The sequence below is a fragment of the Daldinia loculata genome (genome assembly GCF_022478755.1).
Source record: "Daldinia loculata strain CBS 113971 unplaced genomic scaffold F4817scaffold_55, whole genome shotgun sequence".
Taxonomy (NCBI): domain Eukaryota; kingdom Fungi; phylum Ascomycota; class Sordariomycetes; order Xylariales; family Hypoxylaceae; genus Daldinia; species Daldinia loculata.
In genome coordinates this window covers 167,160-186,443 of record NW_026054909.1, presented here as the reverse complement: position 1 = coordinate 186,443, position 19,284 = coordinate 167,160, and the positions used below count along the sequence as shown (strand labels likewise).

At 46.5% G+C, this 19,284-nt stretch overlaps 6 protein-coding genes across 6 annotated transcripts; 4 read left to right on the top strand and 2 right to left on the bottom strand.

Moving 5' to 3' along the window:
* Positions 1-654: 654 nt before the first annotated feature.
* Positions 655-4,141, top strand: F4817DRAFT_347785 (telomere repeat binding factor-domain-containing protein; the record flags this gene model as incomplete). Its single annotated transcript, XM_049304596.1, has 5 exons — positions 655-836; positions 975-1,417; positions 1,470-2,031; positions 2,087-2,530; positions 2,582-4,141. Coding segments are annotated over exons 1-5 (2,666 nt in total), but the record flags the coding sequence as incomplete, so codon positions are not given.
* Positions 4,142-6,656: 2,515 nt separating this feature from the next.
* F4817DRAFT_347779 (uncharacterized protein) lies at positions 6,657-9,299 on the bottom strand. The gene is made up of 2 exons (XM_049304595.1): positions 9,281-9,299; positions 6,657-9,250 (listed from the first exon to the last, which is right to left on the bottom strand). The coding sequence occupies exon 2, from the start codon at positions 8,893-8,895 to the stop codon at positions 6,889-6,891; it is 2,007 nt and encodes a 668-aa protein (XP_049155870.1). The 5' UTR covers positions 8,896-9,250; positions 9,281-9,299; the 3' UTR covers positions 6,657-6,888.
* A 1,213-nt stretch (positions 9,300-10,512) lies between these two features.
* Positions 10,513-12,121, top strand: F4817DRAFT_347776 (3-oxo-5-alpha-steroid 4-dehydrogenase). The gene is made up of 2 exons (XM_049304594.1): positions 10,513-10,811; positions 10,866-12,121. The coding sequence occupies exons 1-2, from the start codon at positions 10,731-10,733 to the stop codon at positions 11,640-11,642; spliced, it is 858 nt and encodes a 285-aa protein (XP_049155869.1). The 5' UTR covers positions 10,513-10,730; the 3' UTR covers positions 11,643-12,121.
* A 310-nt stretch (positions 12,122-12,431) lies between these two features.
* Positions 12,432-13,202, top strand: F4817DRAFT_319157 (histidine phosphatase superfamily; the record flags this gene model as incomplete). The annotated part of the gene is made up of 1 exon (XM_049301021.1): positions 12,432-13,202. The coding sequence occupies one exon, from the start codon at positions 12,432-12,434 to the stop codon at positions 13,200-13,202; it is 771 nt and encodes a 256-aa protein (XP_049155868.1).
* A 1,009-nt stretch (positions 13,203-14,211) lies between these two features.
* Positions 14,212-14,652, bottom strand: F4817DRAFT_319156 (Cupredoxin; the record flags this gene model as incomplete). Its single annotated transcript, XM_049301020.1, has 1 exon — positions 14,212-14,652. One exon carries the CDS (start codon positions 14,650-14,652, stop codon positions 14,212-14,214), a length of 441 nt encoding a protein of 146 aa, XP_049155867.1.
* Positions 14,653-16,946: 2,294 nt separating this feature from the next.
* F4817DRAFT_361025 (MFS general substrate transporter) lies at positions 16,947-19,037 on the top strand (the record flags this gene model as incomplete). The annotated part of the gene is made up of 5 exons (XM_049306350.1): positions 16,947-17,246; positions 17,305-17,485; positions 17,599-17,831; positions 17,890-18,553; positions 18,667-19,037. The coding sequence occupies 5 exons, from the start codon at positions 16,947-16,949 to the stop codon at positions 19,035-19,037; spliced, it is 1,749 nt and encodes a 582-aa protein (XP_049155866.1).
* Positions 19,038-19,284: the final 247 nt, after the last annotated feature.

The window sequence follows — 19,284 nt, the reverse complement described above, 5'->3', positions numbered from 1 at the left end:
TGCATGCATTAGCATGCCGTGGGGTTGGATCAACTGACGTTATCTGCATTCTAATCTGAGCCTCATCTATTGCCATGATATCTAGCGTTACCTAAACTTCGTGCTTAGGTAGCTTAGATCCCTATGGAATTAACGACCGGACAACTAATTATAATTGTCTTAGGTAGGTTAGTCGGGGTTGTGCTTATAACGATGTTGCTGAGAACACCTACCTACTCTCAAATATACGTAGATGTAAGAAACAAGCTGTTGTACTTTTTGATAATTTATAGTGATATACGATGAGATGCTCTATACGTTTGAAGAATAACTACATGTCACTCGCCTTTAGTCTAATAGCGTTTCAAATGCTCAATTTTTTTAACCCTCTTGTAAAAGATAAAATTACTTTTCTACATTGGAACAAGGTATTCACGTTATGATTTATTTCTATAATTAGATTTGTAAATCCGTATTGTATTAAGATAGTTTCCGGTGTATTAGGTAAAAATAAAGATTTCGTCTTTGGAGAAATTAAAGTTTTTGGACTGCATTTGTGTATCGCGTTGATCTAAAGCTCTTGGGGCAAGAAATGAGGGCAATCTTCTAATCTTATCGGGCGCTTTGACCAAATTTTCGCCGGTATCATTATCTACCTACATTATCAGCGCTCCAAGAACATTGATAAGTACATCAAGACATCTAACTCATTTTACCTGTTAACGGCGACAACTACCAATTGCTTTACCATTGAGTTCCAGTGTCAATGTACCTACTGTCGCCTATACTCAGTTAACCCATGGCTGATGTCGCTGAGGCTATTGCGGCAGCCATCGCTGCCGCCGCGCCACCGACCAGTAAGTAGACAAACTTTGATTTCTTTGCACTTTGTTCATTGAACCTTGGATTCCTTAGGATGGCAAGTCCCCTGAATATTACTGTTTCTCATGCATTCATCTAGAAAGAAACATATTCACTGACGCTGATGAAACCAGGCCCTCATATTAAGACCGAGTCGTTAGTTGGTGATGCGATGGTCTTGGATCATCCACCCCAACTGCCACAGTCACCTCTAAAGAGACCGCGAACCCCCGACCAAGATGGCGACCAAGCTAGAGACGAAAAGCGACCCAAGATAGAAAGCGAAGGGGTGAACGAGATGGATGAGATTGCCCTCCTTGTCCAGCAAGCTCAGGCTGAAGCTATGCAGCACTTTCAGTCAGAGCCCGACAAGGTTGACGATGCTCCCTCTAATGATGCCGAACATTTCCACGATATAGCCCATGATATACACCACGATATATCGGGATTAGATACGGATTTCGAACCGCGGGCGCCTAGTCCTGTCGATAACCCAGAACCGCGCCCCGAGTCTCTGTGGAGTAACCCTAGAGATTTTACGCGACGGAAGCATATCATACCTGCACTTGGGAGCCTAGTGAGTGTTTTCTGGGCCCGCTGCTCGTGTTGAAGCGACTAAGGATTTCTAGGCTGTCGATATTATTACTGCGTGGTCTGAACAATCCTTAGAGGACACAATCGCCACTCTAAGCGGTGATTCGGATTCAGATATCGCGAAAGAATACGTCTTATTAAAAAGTGCCTTTGATGTTCAGCGAAAGCAACTTTCAGATACGTATCCATTGTTATATCCAGAACACTTGAACGTCGCCAATCAGACTCGGGAAGTGATCAGGATAGTGAATCTTGCAACGACATGCGCAAGTGTCTTCGGCACCAACGAGCTTGGTTTAGAAGAGGTCAACGATCATTTCCTACGCATATTCGTTCCCGAGAACCACGAAATACCTCGGGATGCAGCGGAATTATACATGGGTCTGAAGACTCAGATTTTCCTTGCCGTTTTAGAAAGTGAACAAGAAAAAGCCAGGGATCAGTTTCTAGACGACCTCTTTGTTACAAGGCTGGAGAGTTCTTTGCAAGAACACCACCCAAGTCTTCCGTTGACGGCTACTGAATATGAGTTTATTGCAAATGCAAAAGCGCGAAAAGCAATGCTCCTTAATGAATCTACCGACATGGATAGTATTCGTATGTTTGCCACGTCTAATTAAGCTCACAGACAATAATTCTAACCATTCCCCAGAGGCGCTTAGCAAACAGTTTACATATGAGGCCTTTCTCGATAGTCTAAGCACGTTTCTCAATGACCACATAGAAAGTATTAGAACCCAAGGTACCGGAAGGGTGGAGACTACAACGTCAATGGAGGATATTGCGCAAGACGAACATGACGGCCAAACTTTACACGAGACTTTTGACATAAACGCTATGATTGCTGAGGCCTCAAGGGCAGCGCAGAGTGCTCTGGAGACAACTGGAGAAGAGTCTCACGAATTAGATGACCTCTCGGCATTCCTCGCAGAAAATGTTTCTAAGGCGGTCGAGCAGGCTAAAGAAAGTGCCACAAGTTCAGAACTACCATCTGCTATCGCATCTGCGGCGGAGAGTGCCTCGAGGGCGACTATGTTGGCTTTGCAAAGCATTCAACAGAACCAGTATCACCCGACGACACTCCCCCAAGCTCCTGGTAGGTTCAGTAATATTGATGGCGAGAGAAATGACCGTTCACCTGATGTAGCTCAAACACCCTCGGCCCAGCCTCCAAATCACAGCAACTATCAGGTTCAGCAGACGCAGCAAACGCAGTCACAGCAGCAGTATTACCATTACCAGCAACATCACGCAACTAATGGGATGCCTTCGTATCAAACAGTCAACGATCACCTCCCTCCAAATCAGAGCGATTCGACCCCAGCGCTCTATGAGCGTGCCCGACAGGCGGCAGCAGCACGGTCTTCCACCCATGCGCGGCGGGAAGGTTCTCACTCTACTCGACGTCCTTGGAGCCCAGAGGAAGAAAAGGCACTTATGATGGGACTTGATATGGTTAAAGGCCCTCATTGGTCGCAAATATTATCCCTCTTCGGACCGAATGGATCTATCAGCAATATCCTCGCAGACCGTACCCAGGTACAATTGAAGGATAAAGCTAGAAATTTGAAGTTGTTCTTCCTCAAGACAAATTCAGAAATGCCATACTATCTTCAATGCGTTACCGGCGAGCTGAAGACGAGGGCTCCTACACAGGCTGCTAGAAAGGAGGCTGAGGAGAAGGCAAGACTCAACTCGGAGGAACAGCAAGCACATATAAATGGTATCTTGACATTGGCCGGCGGGCTGCAGAACAATGCTTCATCGATACATAGCCCTTCGGCAGGAGCGCCCAGAAGCGCAACACCCAACCAGCCGTTATCGCACCCTGGATCACAACCAGGAACACCAAGGATGCCACATCAATCAATCCAGCAGTCTGCGCCAACCCCATCTTCTCTACCCCGTCCAGTAATACCCGCACCACAGCCAGTCAGCCTCCCTACTTTTACATCAACGTCTCATCACCACACTCAACCACATATTTCCCAGGCTGAGCGACATACGACTTCTATGACAAATACTCCTACACCTCCAGTGATGGTTCCGATAACAACTCAAGCTACTTCTGCCGTATCCCCACCCATCGTGGCGCCGATAGCAACTACTGCCTTGGAAAGAAATGAACTTAGTAGTGTAGACGCCGCAGTGCTTGGTTTGAGAGCCGCTTTAGAAAGAGAAAGAGAGAGAGAAAGGGAAAAGGAAAGGGAAAACAACGCGCTGGCTGCTGTTGCCGCTACAGCCTACTCTGATGAAGGAACAATACCCTCTACTAATTCCGCTACACCCGCCGCCACGTCGACTGAATAGTATTCAGTTCTAATGGAAGGACGCAGCGTATGATTTTTCTAGGTATAACTCACGAGACTCATTTCATGCATGATTGATACCCCCTGGGCGATTTTGGTGATTCGGAGGCAGCGAGGTAGTCAAGGCATAGCCGGACAAACATTACATAGTTGGTATAAATCGAATTAACAAGTTCCAGTTGTGGATTGTGTTATACAAGTTCGTCTGGGTCCGCCCCACGGGCCGTAACCACTCAGCCCTGGGCGCGGATACGTGCGAGTGATGGTGCACTCTGCCGATAAAGAATACCGGGTGGCTTTCTAGAATCTCCTGTCGCTCGCCATAACCGTGTTTTCTCCGTCGATCAACAATTTCATATTCTGCGGAGACATGCGTGAAAACAAAGGCTATGTACTAGACAACGACGTCTAGCTAATCTCACGGCATCGTAATCCTAGCACTAATATCTACCTAGGTTTGACTCAGCCTTATACTTAGCTAGTAAAAACGGTCCAATCGTTTCGCATCCCTCTTTGATAAACTTGAGCCGCAGCCTACTTCATATTCCTAACCTCGACAGGCTTGTGACAAGATTATGGATATGACAAACTACCTACCTAAGGTATGCCATGACCATTATGAAGTTGCTGGCCCTACGGGAGCCTACTGGACACAAAGAATATCGTGGCCGGGGCACAGTACCCATTTCGAGATGTTTGATCACTTCGATCGGTCGCCTCAAGCTTTGCCTACGCCCACCGAACACGTCATGCCCGTGTTGGCTCCGCCACGTTGATGTCTATCCGTCCCGCTGTTTGGGCCATGAGAAGCTTCCGGGCCGTTATATTTGTCTTCGGAGTCCGTACTGAGTCAAAGATGTCGACCCATCCTCAAGTTCAGCTAATCTTAGACCCGACAATACACCCAGAGGACAGAGTAACCCCTCGTCATTTTTACGGCACACAATAAAATAGCCTAGGAACACCCTGTTTTGAGGTCGATAGAAACGAGAGACATGGCGTTGTCGCCCTGGCAGCTATGCTTCCACGCGGACCTCAAGTGTCGCGTGAGGGCTTGTAGTAATAGAAGGGTTATGGGCAACACGGCGTCCTCTCTTTATTGTCGACATCACGCTTGTACCGTGTGCCTCAAATTTAAGACGTGTTTAAAGCGCGGCCACGGAGAGGAGAAGATTTGTCATCACCGTGAGTTCTGCCCGGCTCTCTACCCCTAATCCCTCACAGGATAGGTATAAAGAAAAGGAGGGGAGGAAGATAAAACGGGAAGCCTGAATAGGGGGGGGTTCTCTCGGAAGTTTTGAATAAGCAGATCACCAACACGGTTTACCTTCTACTCTTAGATCGTTGCTGCAAATACATCGAAGCAGGCCGGAGGTGCCACTGTCCAAGAAAGGGGCATAACCCGAGTTTCCCCTTTTGCGCCGAGAAACGTTGGTCTCACCCTCACTGTTTGATTTATCTCTCCGCCAAACACATTTATAAATCCCTCTTAAAGCTGCCGTATTTCTCGCTAATATCCGGTCATTCTAGATGGTTGTGCTCTCACCGAATGCAAGGAACCACGCTGTCCAAAGAAGAGCTCGCCATACTGTAATAAACACGCCTGCAGCATCAAGGATTGCGACCAGCCGCGGCAGAGTCCGGGTCTCGTACGTAGTACCAAACTCTTTATCCCCCTTTCCATTATTTCGAGACTAGGATTGCTTTATGGGGGCTATCACTCTTACCATATATCGATATTCCCTAGACCCCTTTTCTAGCAAAGGCATTAGTTATTAATCTGTCATTGTAGTGTTGTCGCCAACACACATGCCACGGCCGGGGATGTGTAAACTGTATTAACAACGACTCTTCATCCCCTCCGCCCTCGGGCCAGGGTCCCCCGTACTACTGCCACGGCCACCAAGTATGCCAGGCAGACGGGTGCGAGTCCCTCGTATTCCACGACATCTCGCACCGACCAGCCAAATATTGCTTCAGGCACTTCTGCGCAGCGTCAGCGACATGCGAAGGGCAGCGTGTAGAAGGTGACGGGGCACAGGCCGTAAGTCCCACCCTCTTTCCCTGGCCTAACTGAAACCAACTCCCCCCTCCACCCCTTTTCTTCTCTACCAGCAGAAAACAAGCCTCTTAAACCTCTAACTACCAACTATACCAGTGCCGCGACCACTCCTGCGCTCTCCACCCAACCTGTTCCAAGCCCCGCGTGGATATAACCCGGGGTCTCTTCTGCGAAGACCACGAGTGCGCGGACCCCGCGTGCCGGAAGCAGACGTACGACGGCGGCGGTGGCGTCGCGGGAAGCCAGTGGTGCGCGGACCACATGTGCATGGCGGCGCTGCTGCGGCAAGCAGACTGCGCGAATCGGCGCGAGGGCACGGCAGTGAACCCGTTGTACTGCTCTGACCACGGACCTCATGCGCACCATCCGCATCCCGGTTTACATCAGCATAGCCGTTGCCGCTGCCGAGGAAGTGCGAGTGGTGGCTGTCGAGGTGGGATATGTTTCCGGGCCACGGCGGCAGTGATAGCGGGGGATGGCGGCGGAGGAGGAGGAGGAGGGGGATTTTGCGAGTGTCATTGCGGTGGAGATGATGATGACGATGGCGGCGATGACGACGACGATAGTATTACGGACCATGGTGACGGATGTGGAGGAGGTGGCGGGGGCGGGAGCGGCGTAGGGGTGGAAATAGAAGGTTGTGTTTGTGGTGGTTCTTGTGACTGCGGTGGTGGTAAGAAGAAGAGATAGTGAGGCTGAGATTGGAAGACATATTGAATAAATAGACCACTGGCTGGTTAGTAAATCGGTAATGAGTTGCAGACATTGCTCTCAACCCTCCATATTAAAATAGAGCACGGTAGTATAAAAAAACTGCGAAGAAAACGGCCTGATGGGCGCAGGTGCTTGAGCAATTGGAACCACCTCGCGTATATTGGATGAATGAGGACATAATCATATATTCCCTGCGTAAACTCGTCAGATAAGTGACCGGTACTCTGCTAATTCCCTTAATAATACAATCCCCGTAGCCTATGATTTCCACAAAGCCGCGTGTAGCCCATAACCAATGAACACCATCTCTAATAACCATGTAGTCCCATCGTAGTGTAAAGCAAGTGTGTGTAGCATGATAGCATCTCATTACATTACAATACAATCCTTTTCTTTGCCCCCTCCTGCTGAGGTGGTATTTCCAGTAGGGACAAGGGGTACGCCCTGGCGTCCCCTCCCTGGTGTGCTAGGTCCAGCGCTGTTTTGTCCACCAAATGTAGATCTCCCCCTAGGAGTTGCGCTCGCGCTACTTGGACTGCTCTCTGGATGACTCGGATGTCCTGCGGGTGGTACGTATGGGGTCGACTTGGAAGCTTGTTCATAACTTGGTGGTGCATCGTCCACATGGTCATCTCCGGGCCGATGGGTTGTCGAAGCCGGCGGGATTAAGGACCTAACTTGCTGTACCGGCCTTCCTCGACTGGCCACCGTGCTTGTGGATTGGTTAGCCGAACTAATCCTGGCTGGCGGCAATGGACCACTGCTGCCCCTACCAATAGAACCACGTTGATTGTGACCTCCGCGGGTTGGGGCACCTTGCCGGCCTTGCTGCTCGATAAATTGCTCAGACAGTTGGCTCTCACGACGGCGAGCAGCTTGTTCTGCGCGATGTCGTTCCTCTTCTTCTTCTTGCAACTGCAAAGCCAAAGCCAAATCTCGATCTTCCTGCTCATGTTTCGGCTGAATAGATGTGCTAGGATCTGGTTCGCTCGCCCGGCTATTCCGCGATCGCCGATTCTGGACTGTTTGCCATCCGTTCCCGTGAGAATTGCTACTTGAGCCTCCCTCTCTATTCCAACCACCTGGAACATTTCCGGATGATCTTTGGTGTTGAGGCCCTCCGACTATACGGAAATCGCCAGAAAAGAACTCAGTCCGTTCGCCCCGAACATCTACTAGTGACTCCCAAACGACCTCATCGTGTGTATAATAGCCTGCATCTGTTACCAAAGTAAATAATTTTTGCGTCTGGGGATGGCGGTATAGAGTAGAAAAGTGATCATTCCGAAATAGAATTGCCACCGTCCCAGGTCGAATAGCTTTGGTAATCACCTCAAGACCCCATGGAGTGAGTTGTGTTGCCGAAGTACTAAGAAAAGACTTTATTATGATGATGTCTTGATACAGTTGCTGCTCCTGCTCAGTCAAGCCCATCTCGGAATTGCTAAGCTTATCTTCGAGCTCTTCCTCTCGGAACAATATGCTCTGCACGTCATCGTATGAGGATGCTTGCCTGGTGAAGGAATCGTATACCGGGTCATCCCTCGGGGGTAACCAGCCGTGTATCAAGGGAATAGAAAACGTAGCATAGAGTCTCATGTCCCGCGTATTCTCAAAGGTCCCCGGGGTGAAACTTTCTTGAGTTGATTTTTGGATATGCATAGGGGAAGACTCAGAACTCGGTATAAACCGCGGATTGACGTTCATACCGGTGTGGAGACCCTTAAGAAATGCATAGAGTTCGGTCATATCTGGCAAGGACACCTCCGGGTTGGTATGTCGGTGGGTCATAAGCTCATCAACGACAGCTTCGAGGAGGAAATTCAAACTGATTTGTTCGCGAGACCTTAGAGTCTCGATAAGATTTGAATTCGCCTGACTAGCAGGTGTCGTCAAAGTAAGCGCATTGACGAGCGCAACCAGAGGACAAGGGCCATTAGCGTTTTGTACAAGTATAGGCGACCTCCGGGGATTCTTAGCCGCCGTAGCATCAAGCCAATTGATATTTTTAATCTGGTATGTTTCCGATTTACTTGTAGCGCCTGGTGACTGCCTTCTGGGTGGCTGTGGTGGTGGTTCTTCGTTCGACGCTCGCCGCGGTGGTAAAACCGGTGGCACCTCTGTAGGAGCTACCGCTGTAGGAGCTGCCGTCGTAGGAGCTTTTTCTTCCTTTGGTCTTTCGTCATCTGCATCCATGAAGTTTTCCCAAGTACTTTGCTTGGATAGAGTCCCCGGTCCCGGTTCCGGTATTGGCTCGTGGTCAATTAGGTTCCAGCCGTCGACGGTCTCTGAGTGTACATGTGACTCTTGCAAGTCTGATTGTTTACCCTTGTTGCTGGGCCCAAGATCGTCCCATGCATGTTGGTCGTCGAGCATTTCTTCTGCCTCTCGAGATCTCCCTGGTAGTGGTTGTAATGGAGGATTTGGAGACGCATCGCCCCATGGTTGAGAGTCCCCCCCAGTATGTAAAGGTAATAGGGCGGGGGGATTTGAGGCAGGTCCTGTAGAAGTCGCTCTTGACGGCAAACCCGAGTCCCAGACATTGCTCTTAGACTCCTGATCGGACAGGGGCGGTACTGGTTGTAAGGTATTAGGGGGGCTAGAATCACCAAGCGCCGGCTGCCAGGGATTTGTATTCGTTTCGGGCTCGGAAATATGTAGTTGAGATAATGCGCCCGTGGGCACAGAAGTAAGGGGAGGCGCCGAAGGAGGATTCACCGAAGGAGGATTCACCGAAGGAGGATTCACCGAAGGAGGATTCGCAGACGTTGCCGGTGATTCTTGGCCATCTTGATTATCTTGGATAGTCGGGTTGGCCTGCACTGGCTTCCGTTTGAAAGGATTCGTTTCGAATCGCGTACCTCCTGGCCAGAGAGCTTTTGGCATTTCATCTAGCTTACCTTTGGTCTCTGTTACAGGATCAGCGCCGTTATTCTTATCGCGATCATCCCAGGGATTTGCTTCGTCCTGACGATAGGTAGCGCCAGGTTGAAGGACGTGGGGTATATCTTGTGATGTATTATGGCTCCCCGAAGCCGCAGGGTTTGTGTCACTGTGTTGGGATATTACGGGATCCTCCCTCGCCCACGCTCTGGCTGATTCTGATTCGGAATCGCTAGGAGGCCACAGCTCCTGTCTTACACCTTGTATGCTAACCGCGGGTGGAGGTGTATTGGTGTTCGCCGAGGAACTGTCAGGAAGCGGCTTTCGTGCGACCATGGTGTTATTTCGGCCAAGTTAATACGGCCGAGTTGGTTATTTCCCAGACAATCTCGGATCAAAGTTGGTTGATAGACGGTTCGAGCAGGTAATCTCGCTAATATGGAATAGTTGACAATCATAAAGCTCGTGATTGCGTCATCACCGTGATGTTCGCATGGAATGGTTGTGGCACTGGAAAAAGAACTTGAAAAAGCACTCGGAGTAAGACTTGTATGAAAGAATAAAGTTTGATGGCTGCAAGTGTTTATATATCGGTTCTAGTGATTATATCTTAAGAGGTGGATTAAAAGCGAATAGCAGAATTGAGAGTTCGGTGCTCGGTACTTTAGCGGTTTAGGTACATACATATGAGGTAGGTTGGAAATGAATGGTTTGAGTTTGAGTTGAGTTAGAAAGCAAACGGGTAGCAAATGATGTAACGTCACTAGAGAAGAGCTAGTCCGTTAGTATCTACAAATAGTGGCGGTGGCGCGTAGCTAAGCTCGGTCGTCAGCTATTAAGCCACGAATATTACAACTCAGCCACACTTAGCACGGCGCTTTTTAAACCGTGACAAGGTTCTCCATGGCTTAATCTAATATCTACATACATACTAGGCTTGGGTAAACATTCATTAGATTTAACCTATTTTAGCCCTCGGTGACTTTTCTCCCCATTTGAACAATCACGACATTCAAGTTTTCGACTAGCTCCACTTTGGGAAGCTTCTATATCCTCTACCAACGCAAGCACACACGCTCCCCGCGTTCCATCAGAGTGAAGTGTGGGGTTCAGGGGCTTACTACAGATGTAGTGTATGTGTTATCTGATCCATTACATGCATGTAATCTACATACCTTACACTGCTAACCTTTGGTAGTAATATTTACTCCTCCAAAATCCTGTCTCCGATGTGTTCACGAGGCTAGCTTCAGAATTCCATACCTCCTTTAATAACAAATAATTCATTTCGAATACTCGAATCGCTCTTGATCGCAAAGCTTTTTGCCATGGCCATTGTTCAAGATTGGCTCCCAGCCAGCCAAGAAAACTACGAGAAAGTCCTATTTTGGTGGAAATTTTACCCTCTGGTATGTTTGTATCGTCCAGCCCTTCCATGTGATAGTACTAATTTTTTCACTTAGTTGGCGTCTTTCCAATGGATTACTTCGTGGTATGGCATGGGGAAAACCTCAGTTCAGAGCAAGTTCAATCTCCCCGGACGAATTGCCTGGGCGACGATGGAAATTCCCGGTTTTACCACTCTCTTATATATTATGAGCACGCTTCCAGCTCAGCACGGCATTGAGGACCTACCGTGGCAGAACAAAGTCCTTGCTGGCCTCTTCGTTATTCACTACACATACCGTGCCGTTATCTTCCCTATCATCCAGCCGTCCATGTCACCCATTCACGTGCTTGTTTGGGGTAATGCCATCATCTTCCAACTATGCAACGCCACCTGCATAGGCAGCTGGCTAGCAGCATACGGCCCAACCACCCAGGAAGAATGGAAAGCCCAGAACTGGTCTGTTCTACAATTCTCAATCGGTCTTGTCCTCTTCTACGTTGGACTCGCTGCAAACTATTTCTCCGACGAGGAATTACGAGAGATACGCCGAGGTGAGCTTCGACGCCAAGCAAAATTGAAGCAGCAGGGCAAAACTGTCGAAAAGCATTACGAAGTTCCACAGAATGGGCTGTTCAAGTATATGCTTTATCCCCACTACTTCATGGAATGGGTCGAGTGGCTCGGATACTGGATCGCCGCCGGCATCCCCTGCACCCCTGCGAGGTCCTTCTTAATTAACGAATTTTTTGCTATGCTACCCCGCGCTGTGTCTGGTGGGAAGTGGTATAAGGAAAAGTTCGGCGATGATAAAATTAAGGGGAAATACGTCATTATTCCCGGGATCTACTAATGGTGGCGCGCGTTATTCAACCCAAGGGCCTTCGGTTACTAGTTCCCAACTGTGTTGGTGATGAAGTTATGAAAAGGTGAATTTCCACGACTGGAGAATCTTTAATTATTAGCCTTATAGCCAGGCTATATTTGTCTGTTATTTTTCTCTGATGTCCTAGTAAATCAATTACCACCTTTTGATATATATAATTACGATGTCATGTATCCAACTATCCCATCTTATTTAACATGGAGTGACCAGGTAATGGGAAGAAGAGAGTTATGAACTTTGAAAGCCGGGACTTCTTTCACTCAGAATCTTCTCTAAGCATATAACTATACATATCATATAATGCCTTTGTAAGCGTTCAGGACAGTTTCAAGAATATCACGATATTTCAATATTTAAAAACCCTCTATCATTAACAAGATGTAGCCTCCGAATTGTTTCTTAGATTTATACCCATATCATTTATATTAGATACACTTCCTTGTATGCCTTTGTACTAACCTAATACATCACCTTGGACACTGATAACACAATGAGATTCTTTGTTGATAACTATGTCTTTATATAGGATAACCCTAAATATCATTGTTCGATTATGCCACTAGCTTAAGAACACAGCCGAGTTGTTGTTGAACAATAACAATGTGTGCGAGATCCAGGAAAACTATAAGTAAGAAGTATCGCGTCGTATGAATATTTTTATGAACATTAATTCTATAGCACCAACCTCCATACTGCACCAACCCCCTTTACTCATAGAATCGATCTATCCCAAAAACTAACAGTTGAATTGCCGCCATGTCTGTAACAATTCATATAGTTCGCCACGCCCAAGGCCCTCATAATGTTTCGCACGATGCTCTCATGATGCGCGACCCCTTTCTCACCGCAGAAGGGCTGCAGCAATGTGCACGTGTACAACAAACATTTCCTTTCACCATTGACGCTATCATTTCATCGCCGCAAAGACGAGCGATTCAAACTGCTTTAATTTGTTTTGGACAATTCGTTGCTGGTGGAATACAAGTTGATTTGCATGCGGATCTACAAGAGACTGGTAGCATTCCGTGCAATGTCGGAGTGGATGTTCCAACACTTGAAAAGGAGTTTGGAGGCACGATTAATACAGATAACCTTGACGATAATTGGCACCGAACAGGACTGTATTCAGATCCAACGCAGCTTAGAGCGCGCGCGATGCGAGTGAGAAGGGACATTCGAGAATATGCCGTGTCCATGCTCGAGGGCATAAAGAATCAACCTCGTAACCAAGACATGCACCTTGCTGTTGTTTCCCACTCAATATTTATACCATTTTTAACTGGCGACTTCTCCGGTGGAGTTAATTACTTCAGAAATGCGGAATGGAGATCGTATACGTTCAGGGATTTAAGAGGAACTGACGAAAATGCTGCGCTTGTAGAAACTGATCAAAGCCTCCTACGGCGCAGAGGTACGAGGCCGTCGGCGAGCCAGAATGCCGCAGGCCAGGCTAGCATATCAACCCACGTACGCAATGAGGGTAGGCAAGGACCAAACCTGTCAACACCGACTCCTAAAGTACTATAAGTAACTCGGATTTCTACATCCCGATTATAGTAGGCTTGACTTCCTTAGTTGACGTTTCTGATAATGATGGCGAACTTCAAACCCCAGCGGTTTCTTCCCTGCCCGAAGTCAAGTTTTTAGGTAAAACGAAAACAGAAAAAGAAAAAACTAAAAAAAGGAGCAACTCACGAGTAGGACTTGTTGCTATGTACTTAACGATGTTTGAATTTTTGAATTAGTTGTCTACCGAAATAGAATATACCTTACCACATAACTTCCCCCAAGGCCGTTGGATATTAATGTGACTAATGCCACTGAGTTTTGACGAGAAATAGGCGGGATTGACCATGCCTCGATAATTATCTCCTAGCTAAGGAACTATAGAAAATAAACATGTTTCATAAGCCTCTGAACTGCTAAGAATTGGTGCAGCTCTAAATCTCTCAGTAACTTACCTGAGATACCCAGTCCGATTTTCAGGGGCTGATCTCCACGTGAATCGTTAAAATTTCTACCTCTATCCCAACAAACATAATGACCATGGTGACTTTCAGTTTCCCGTAACTCATCATTCTATTTACATTGCAAGGATTGTTACGATTCTTTAGTAGAAGCGTGTTTAATAATACATTTTCCCTGATAATATAAGCACGTTTTATATGCTCATTCCACGTATCATTGTACATAGTGAGACCCCTGCTATATCAAATATTTAGACTAAGTTATATCTATATCAATTTCGTAGGTATCAATAGCGAATCTCAAATTAAAGTTGTTCTTAGTAACCGGGTGTTCAACGTTAAGTGACATGTGTGGGACTGGTTTTGATATAGGCTCGTCTAGACAGTCTTCAGTGTAATATGGATAAGTCGTAGAGGTTGAGTCTTGGCGAGAGGACGAATCATAGTGCACGATACCTTTGATATCGTTCAGCATTTCTTTTTCGGCACTGCAAGCCATATCAGAATATGCACGTAACCAAAAATTCCCGTTACCCTTGTCGACTTTGACAATGATATCGTATCGCTAATTACCCAATACCAACACTTAGGAGATCAGTCGTATAAGGCTTGATTGGGACTAAATCTACTGCAATAACTTTCATCCTATTATTTTCAATCATGAATTTGTAATGAGTGTCGATGGCACCATTGATAAGTCTAATTTGGTGACGTTTACCAGCGACGAATGTAGTTTCGAATCGTTGACCGCTGTCACTGTGGACGTTAGTCCTGTTTATGAGACTATTTTGTGCTACTGGCGGTGAGCCGGCTGAGGCAGTACCCCGTAAGGCGCCAGTTGTGTTATGGAACCAATCGTTGAGAAACAGAACACCTTTATCTTCATCATATAGCGCTGAGCATGGTCCGTTGATCAAAATTCCACCAAATACGCCATTCCAGGCCTGCGTAGCGAAGTGACTATGGTACCAAGTATACCCATACTGTTCGACTGCTACCGGACATTGCATTGTGGATGCTACACCGTCGTGTTGCATCGTATGATTTTGTCTTAAGCTGTGCTAAGGCTACATTGGTATTATTTCCCCAAAGCCCAAGGTATGACTGATATACCAATTCCCTACCATAGTCGGGTAAGAGACCTTAAACGTGCAATACTAGTACTATTGTTCTCAAGCGCGTTGTGTACATGTGTAACGACAGTACCCCCCAATCCTCGATACTTGTTAGTCTTGGCATAGATCCATCAACTATCAATACTATATGCTCAACCCTATCTATGGCAGCCGTGCCACTTTGAACTTGAAGCCGATGTTCTCTCGTGACCCCAGTATCTAAACTGAGGCTCAATTTACATTTAAGGTACACTCTAAGTTCATATACTAGGTAGCAATTTAACCACTGGAAGAATCGAACTTATAATCTAGAAATGGGATTCCATAGTAACCATAATGGTGACTACTCTGATTCTTACACCTCCGCTTAAATCTGAAAGGTTCCTGCAGCTAGCTAGTAAACCATTCTTGGGTATATGGTCGGTACGGCTTTTTCCAACACAACATTTGGATTGTTGATTAGGATACGAGTAAGAACACAAATTTTCAGGATTATAGATGAGACATCTAGAGTAATGATCACTGTTAGTATGTATAGCCATAGGTTCCCGTACCTAGCTTAGAGTTCCTCGCGGAACAACGAAGTTGTTTCCATGCTTCTTGCTCCACCTCGTGACACAAATTCTGCTTAATAACAAGGGACTATGAATCGATCTGAGATTGGAATGGAGATTTTTTTATCTTGATATATTAGTGGCTTAGGGATCTACAAGTGTTATAGTAGACTTAGGAATGTGTCCTGTTTCCATTAAGCTGGCTGAGATGCAGGTAATGTTAAAACCTTGCAACGTCTTAAACTAAAACTACATTTAAAATCTACTTTCAATATAACTAAATATTCTACTGCGTACTTATTGTCGTTGTCTTTGTAGTCCACCAGGTAGGTATACTTTAACTAATTGAAAATTGGCTCGTAATCCGGCTATAGAATATAGGGGTATGGTAGCGATAGTGAAGTAGCTTCTTGTCGTATACGCCGACTTCGCTATGAGCAGTTCCGCGAAAACCCATCTAGTTACCACAATTCTTAATGAAATGGTAAACTCGCTTTCAGGCAGTCTAAAAGTCTATTTTAGAATTTCTGCCCAACTTGATTAAGGCGTGGCTCTGCTATATCTGTGGTCTGGTGCAGGGGCATTACGATTACTACCCTCTTCTAATATAAATGTTGTATTGATCGGACCAATGGCAATGCTCTTTTCATCTAAAATCCGACATCGGCAACATGTAATTGGCTCTTTTCAAATCGGATTCACGTTAAACCGATCCACCGTAACGTTCTCTTGATCGTTGTGAGGCCCTTGTTATATTTCAATATTGAAAAAGTGCAAATGTCTCCACAATGGGGATGATATCCGGCTACGGGAATAGCTCTGGAGATGTTAACAAATGCATAAACGACTTTGATCGATGGCTACCGCCTTAAGATGAGCCAATCACCATTGTTGAGTGTGTCCCGCCCACTCGAGTACCCCACACCCACACCGTCTGCCGTCCATCGCGGCTCCAGAAACCTGGGAAGATGGCGTTGAGTGGGGATAGCTCTACATATGGTCGGTCTCTTACCGATCAGAGCCGGTCTCTAGTGTAAGCTGCAAGTGGACACATAGAAAGAATTACCAGGGTTGCAATTAAGAATTATTCAGAAAATAGTGGTACATTCACTTTGCCCCTGTCAAAGAAGTACAAGGGTCATCACTAATACACATTCTCAAAGTGTTAGGATGGAAGTGAATGCTATCCATATTACCAGGGTAATACCGTAGACCCGGCGCTTATAGTAGAATCCAGGACTCAATGCATACCTCTTTGTTGAACTATCAGATAGTATTCGTTTCCTTTGCTTGGATATTCAGGGGTCTAAGTGACTGTTTAAGGACGTGGGTGTCTTGTTCTCACCGCAATAATTGAGGTAGGATATGTGTTGTTACCAAGATCGGTACGATGATCGTCACGGTGCGCCTTTCGCGTCCGGCGTCGCCATGCGTCGGCATTATAAATCGCGGCCCATAAAAACTTCGGTCGACCCTTTCCGTGGCCGCAATTCCCGCCGGTGAAGTTTTTCTGTCTTTCTTTATATAGAATTCTTGTCCCTGTAGCTAAGCCTTTAGCCTCTACTACTTGCTCTTAGAGTCTTCCAGCATTGACAACTTCGCCAACGGAACCCCCCAGGCCATTCCGTCCCGGTCATGACAGATCCAAGCGCAATGAAGACCGGCCTCAGACCGCAATTAGACCATGTGGCTACGAATGCCTCTTCGCCGAGTCATATGAGCATTCGTAGACTTGACAGTGGTCTAAATCATTTCGCAGAACTCGTTCAGAGTATCAGTAATCAAGATATAGAAGCCAGGTATAAAGTAGAAGAGGGAGACAACAGAGTGCCAACGGACGATACGCCAGACCCGAGCCAGTTCCAAGGCTCTGAAGGAAGAACAGTCATATCATGGGAGGTCAACGACAAAGAAAACCCTTACAATTGGTCTCTAGTCAGCATATTCCCCCTTGAGTTGTGCTCTATTTTGGCGACGCTAACTCCATTCATAGGGGCGGAAGACCTTCATTGTTACATCGTCAATGGCCACTGTTGCCAATAGCACCTTGGGTAGTTCTCTACCAAGTATGGCTATCCCTTATATGACAAAAGAATGGGGAGTTACTACTCAAGCACAATTTGTCCTTCCAATATCCACATACCTCCTGGGTTATGTATTTGGGCCGATTTTCTGTAAGTCAATCTTGATTCTCCTCGGTGTTAGTTTATGAGGTACCTTAGGTACCTATTTCTTGAAGTGTCACTAGCACACGAGAGGATTCTGTTAGCTAACTTCGCGTTCTCAGGGGGGCCTCTAAGCGAACATCTTGGACGCCGAAATATCTCTACAGGATGCTTCATAATGTACGTAATCTGGACTCTCGCCTGTGCCCTCGCTCCGAACTGGCCAGCGATGCTTGTATTTCGATTTTTCGTAGGAGCATGTGCCAGCGCGCCGATCGCAGTAGTCAGTGGAATTCTGGCGGACTTGTTTAATGATCCAGTCACACGTGGTCGAGCTATGGCATGCTTCATGGCCGTAAGTGTCTAATCTGAATATGTACCTGTGCTGGTCTAGAGCTGATTCCTATTTGAAGATGACTGCCTTAGGACCCCTATTAGCTCCGATCATATCCGGTTTCTGCTCGACAAGTATTGGTTGGCGATGGACCTTCTGGATCGGCCTCATTATTGCGGGAGTAACGTTAATAATGGCATTCTTCCTCCCCGAGACTTATGCACCGGTTCTCCTCAGCCAAAGGGCAGCAAAAATTCGAAAGGCAGACCCTAAAGCCCAGGTTTACTCTGCTTCGGAGCTTGAGCCACATGACTTTAAACTGTTGTTTACCAGAGTCCTAACACGGCCCATCCGTATGATTTTAACCGAACTTATTGTGACAGCGACGTGTCTCTATCTTTCACTAGTATACACAATTTTTTACATGTCATTTCAAGCGTTCCCAATTATATTCCAGAATGTCTATGGTCTATCTCCGGGAGTCACTGGCTTATGTTACCTGCCCGTTGGTGTCGGTGCACTTCTTGCCGTTCCTATATTCTTCGGGTATGACCATATAGTTCTTAACGCCAAAGCCCGTGGTACTCCATGGTCAAAGATAGAGGAGTATCGTCGGGTCCCACTGGCATGCCTGGGAGGACCCTTATTTGCTATGTCCTTATTCTGGCTTGGATGGTCATCACGACCAAACGTGTCGTTTGTTGTGCCAATGCTAGCCGGCATTCCTTTTGGCGGAGGTTATAGTATGTGCATTCCAAATTCTTATAATCGTGCCACTTCCAATATTTTATCCTCATGGTCTACGGCCAGGCTCATGGTTTCGATATATGGACATTGCTAATTTTAATCATCATAGTGTTAATATTCATGTCACTGCTGAACTACCTCACAGATGCTTATGAGATATTTGCAGCGAGCGCCAATGCGGCTGCTAGCTCTTGCCGCTCTGTATTCGCAGTTATTCTTCCACTCGCGACAACACCTATGTTCGCGCGGTTAGGAGTTAGTGGGGCCTGTAGTTTACTCGGGGGGTTGAGTCTACTCATGTCTATTATACCTTTTATCTTTATCTGGAAGGGTGAGGATATTCGAGCAAGATCCAAATTCTGTATCGCACTAAAAGAACGAAAGCTTGAGATGGAGCGGAAGAATAAGGAGGAGAGGGAGAAGAAGGCCAGGGTTGTTGGTAATAACGGTGTTGCAGATGAGAAGGAGATTGAAGTCTAAGCATAGGTACCTATACAGCTAATACTAGGTATAGTATGTTAATAGTAATATGTCGCACAATATATATAAGGCGTAATTGCTGTACAGCGATTACGGCGTCGTTTTTCGTGTTTGACATAATAATATAGCCATCGATTTGTATGAGAAGGAAATCCTGAGCGATAGAATTCCAAACTAGAAAGGTTGAATTATACCACTCCTAACAGGTATCTATTTTAGGTAATTAAGTCCATCTTCAAGCCTACTT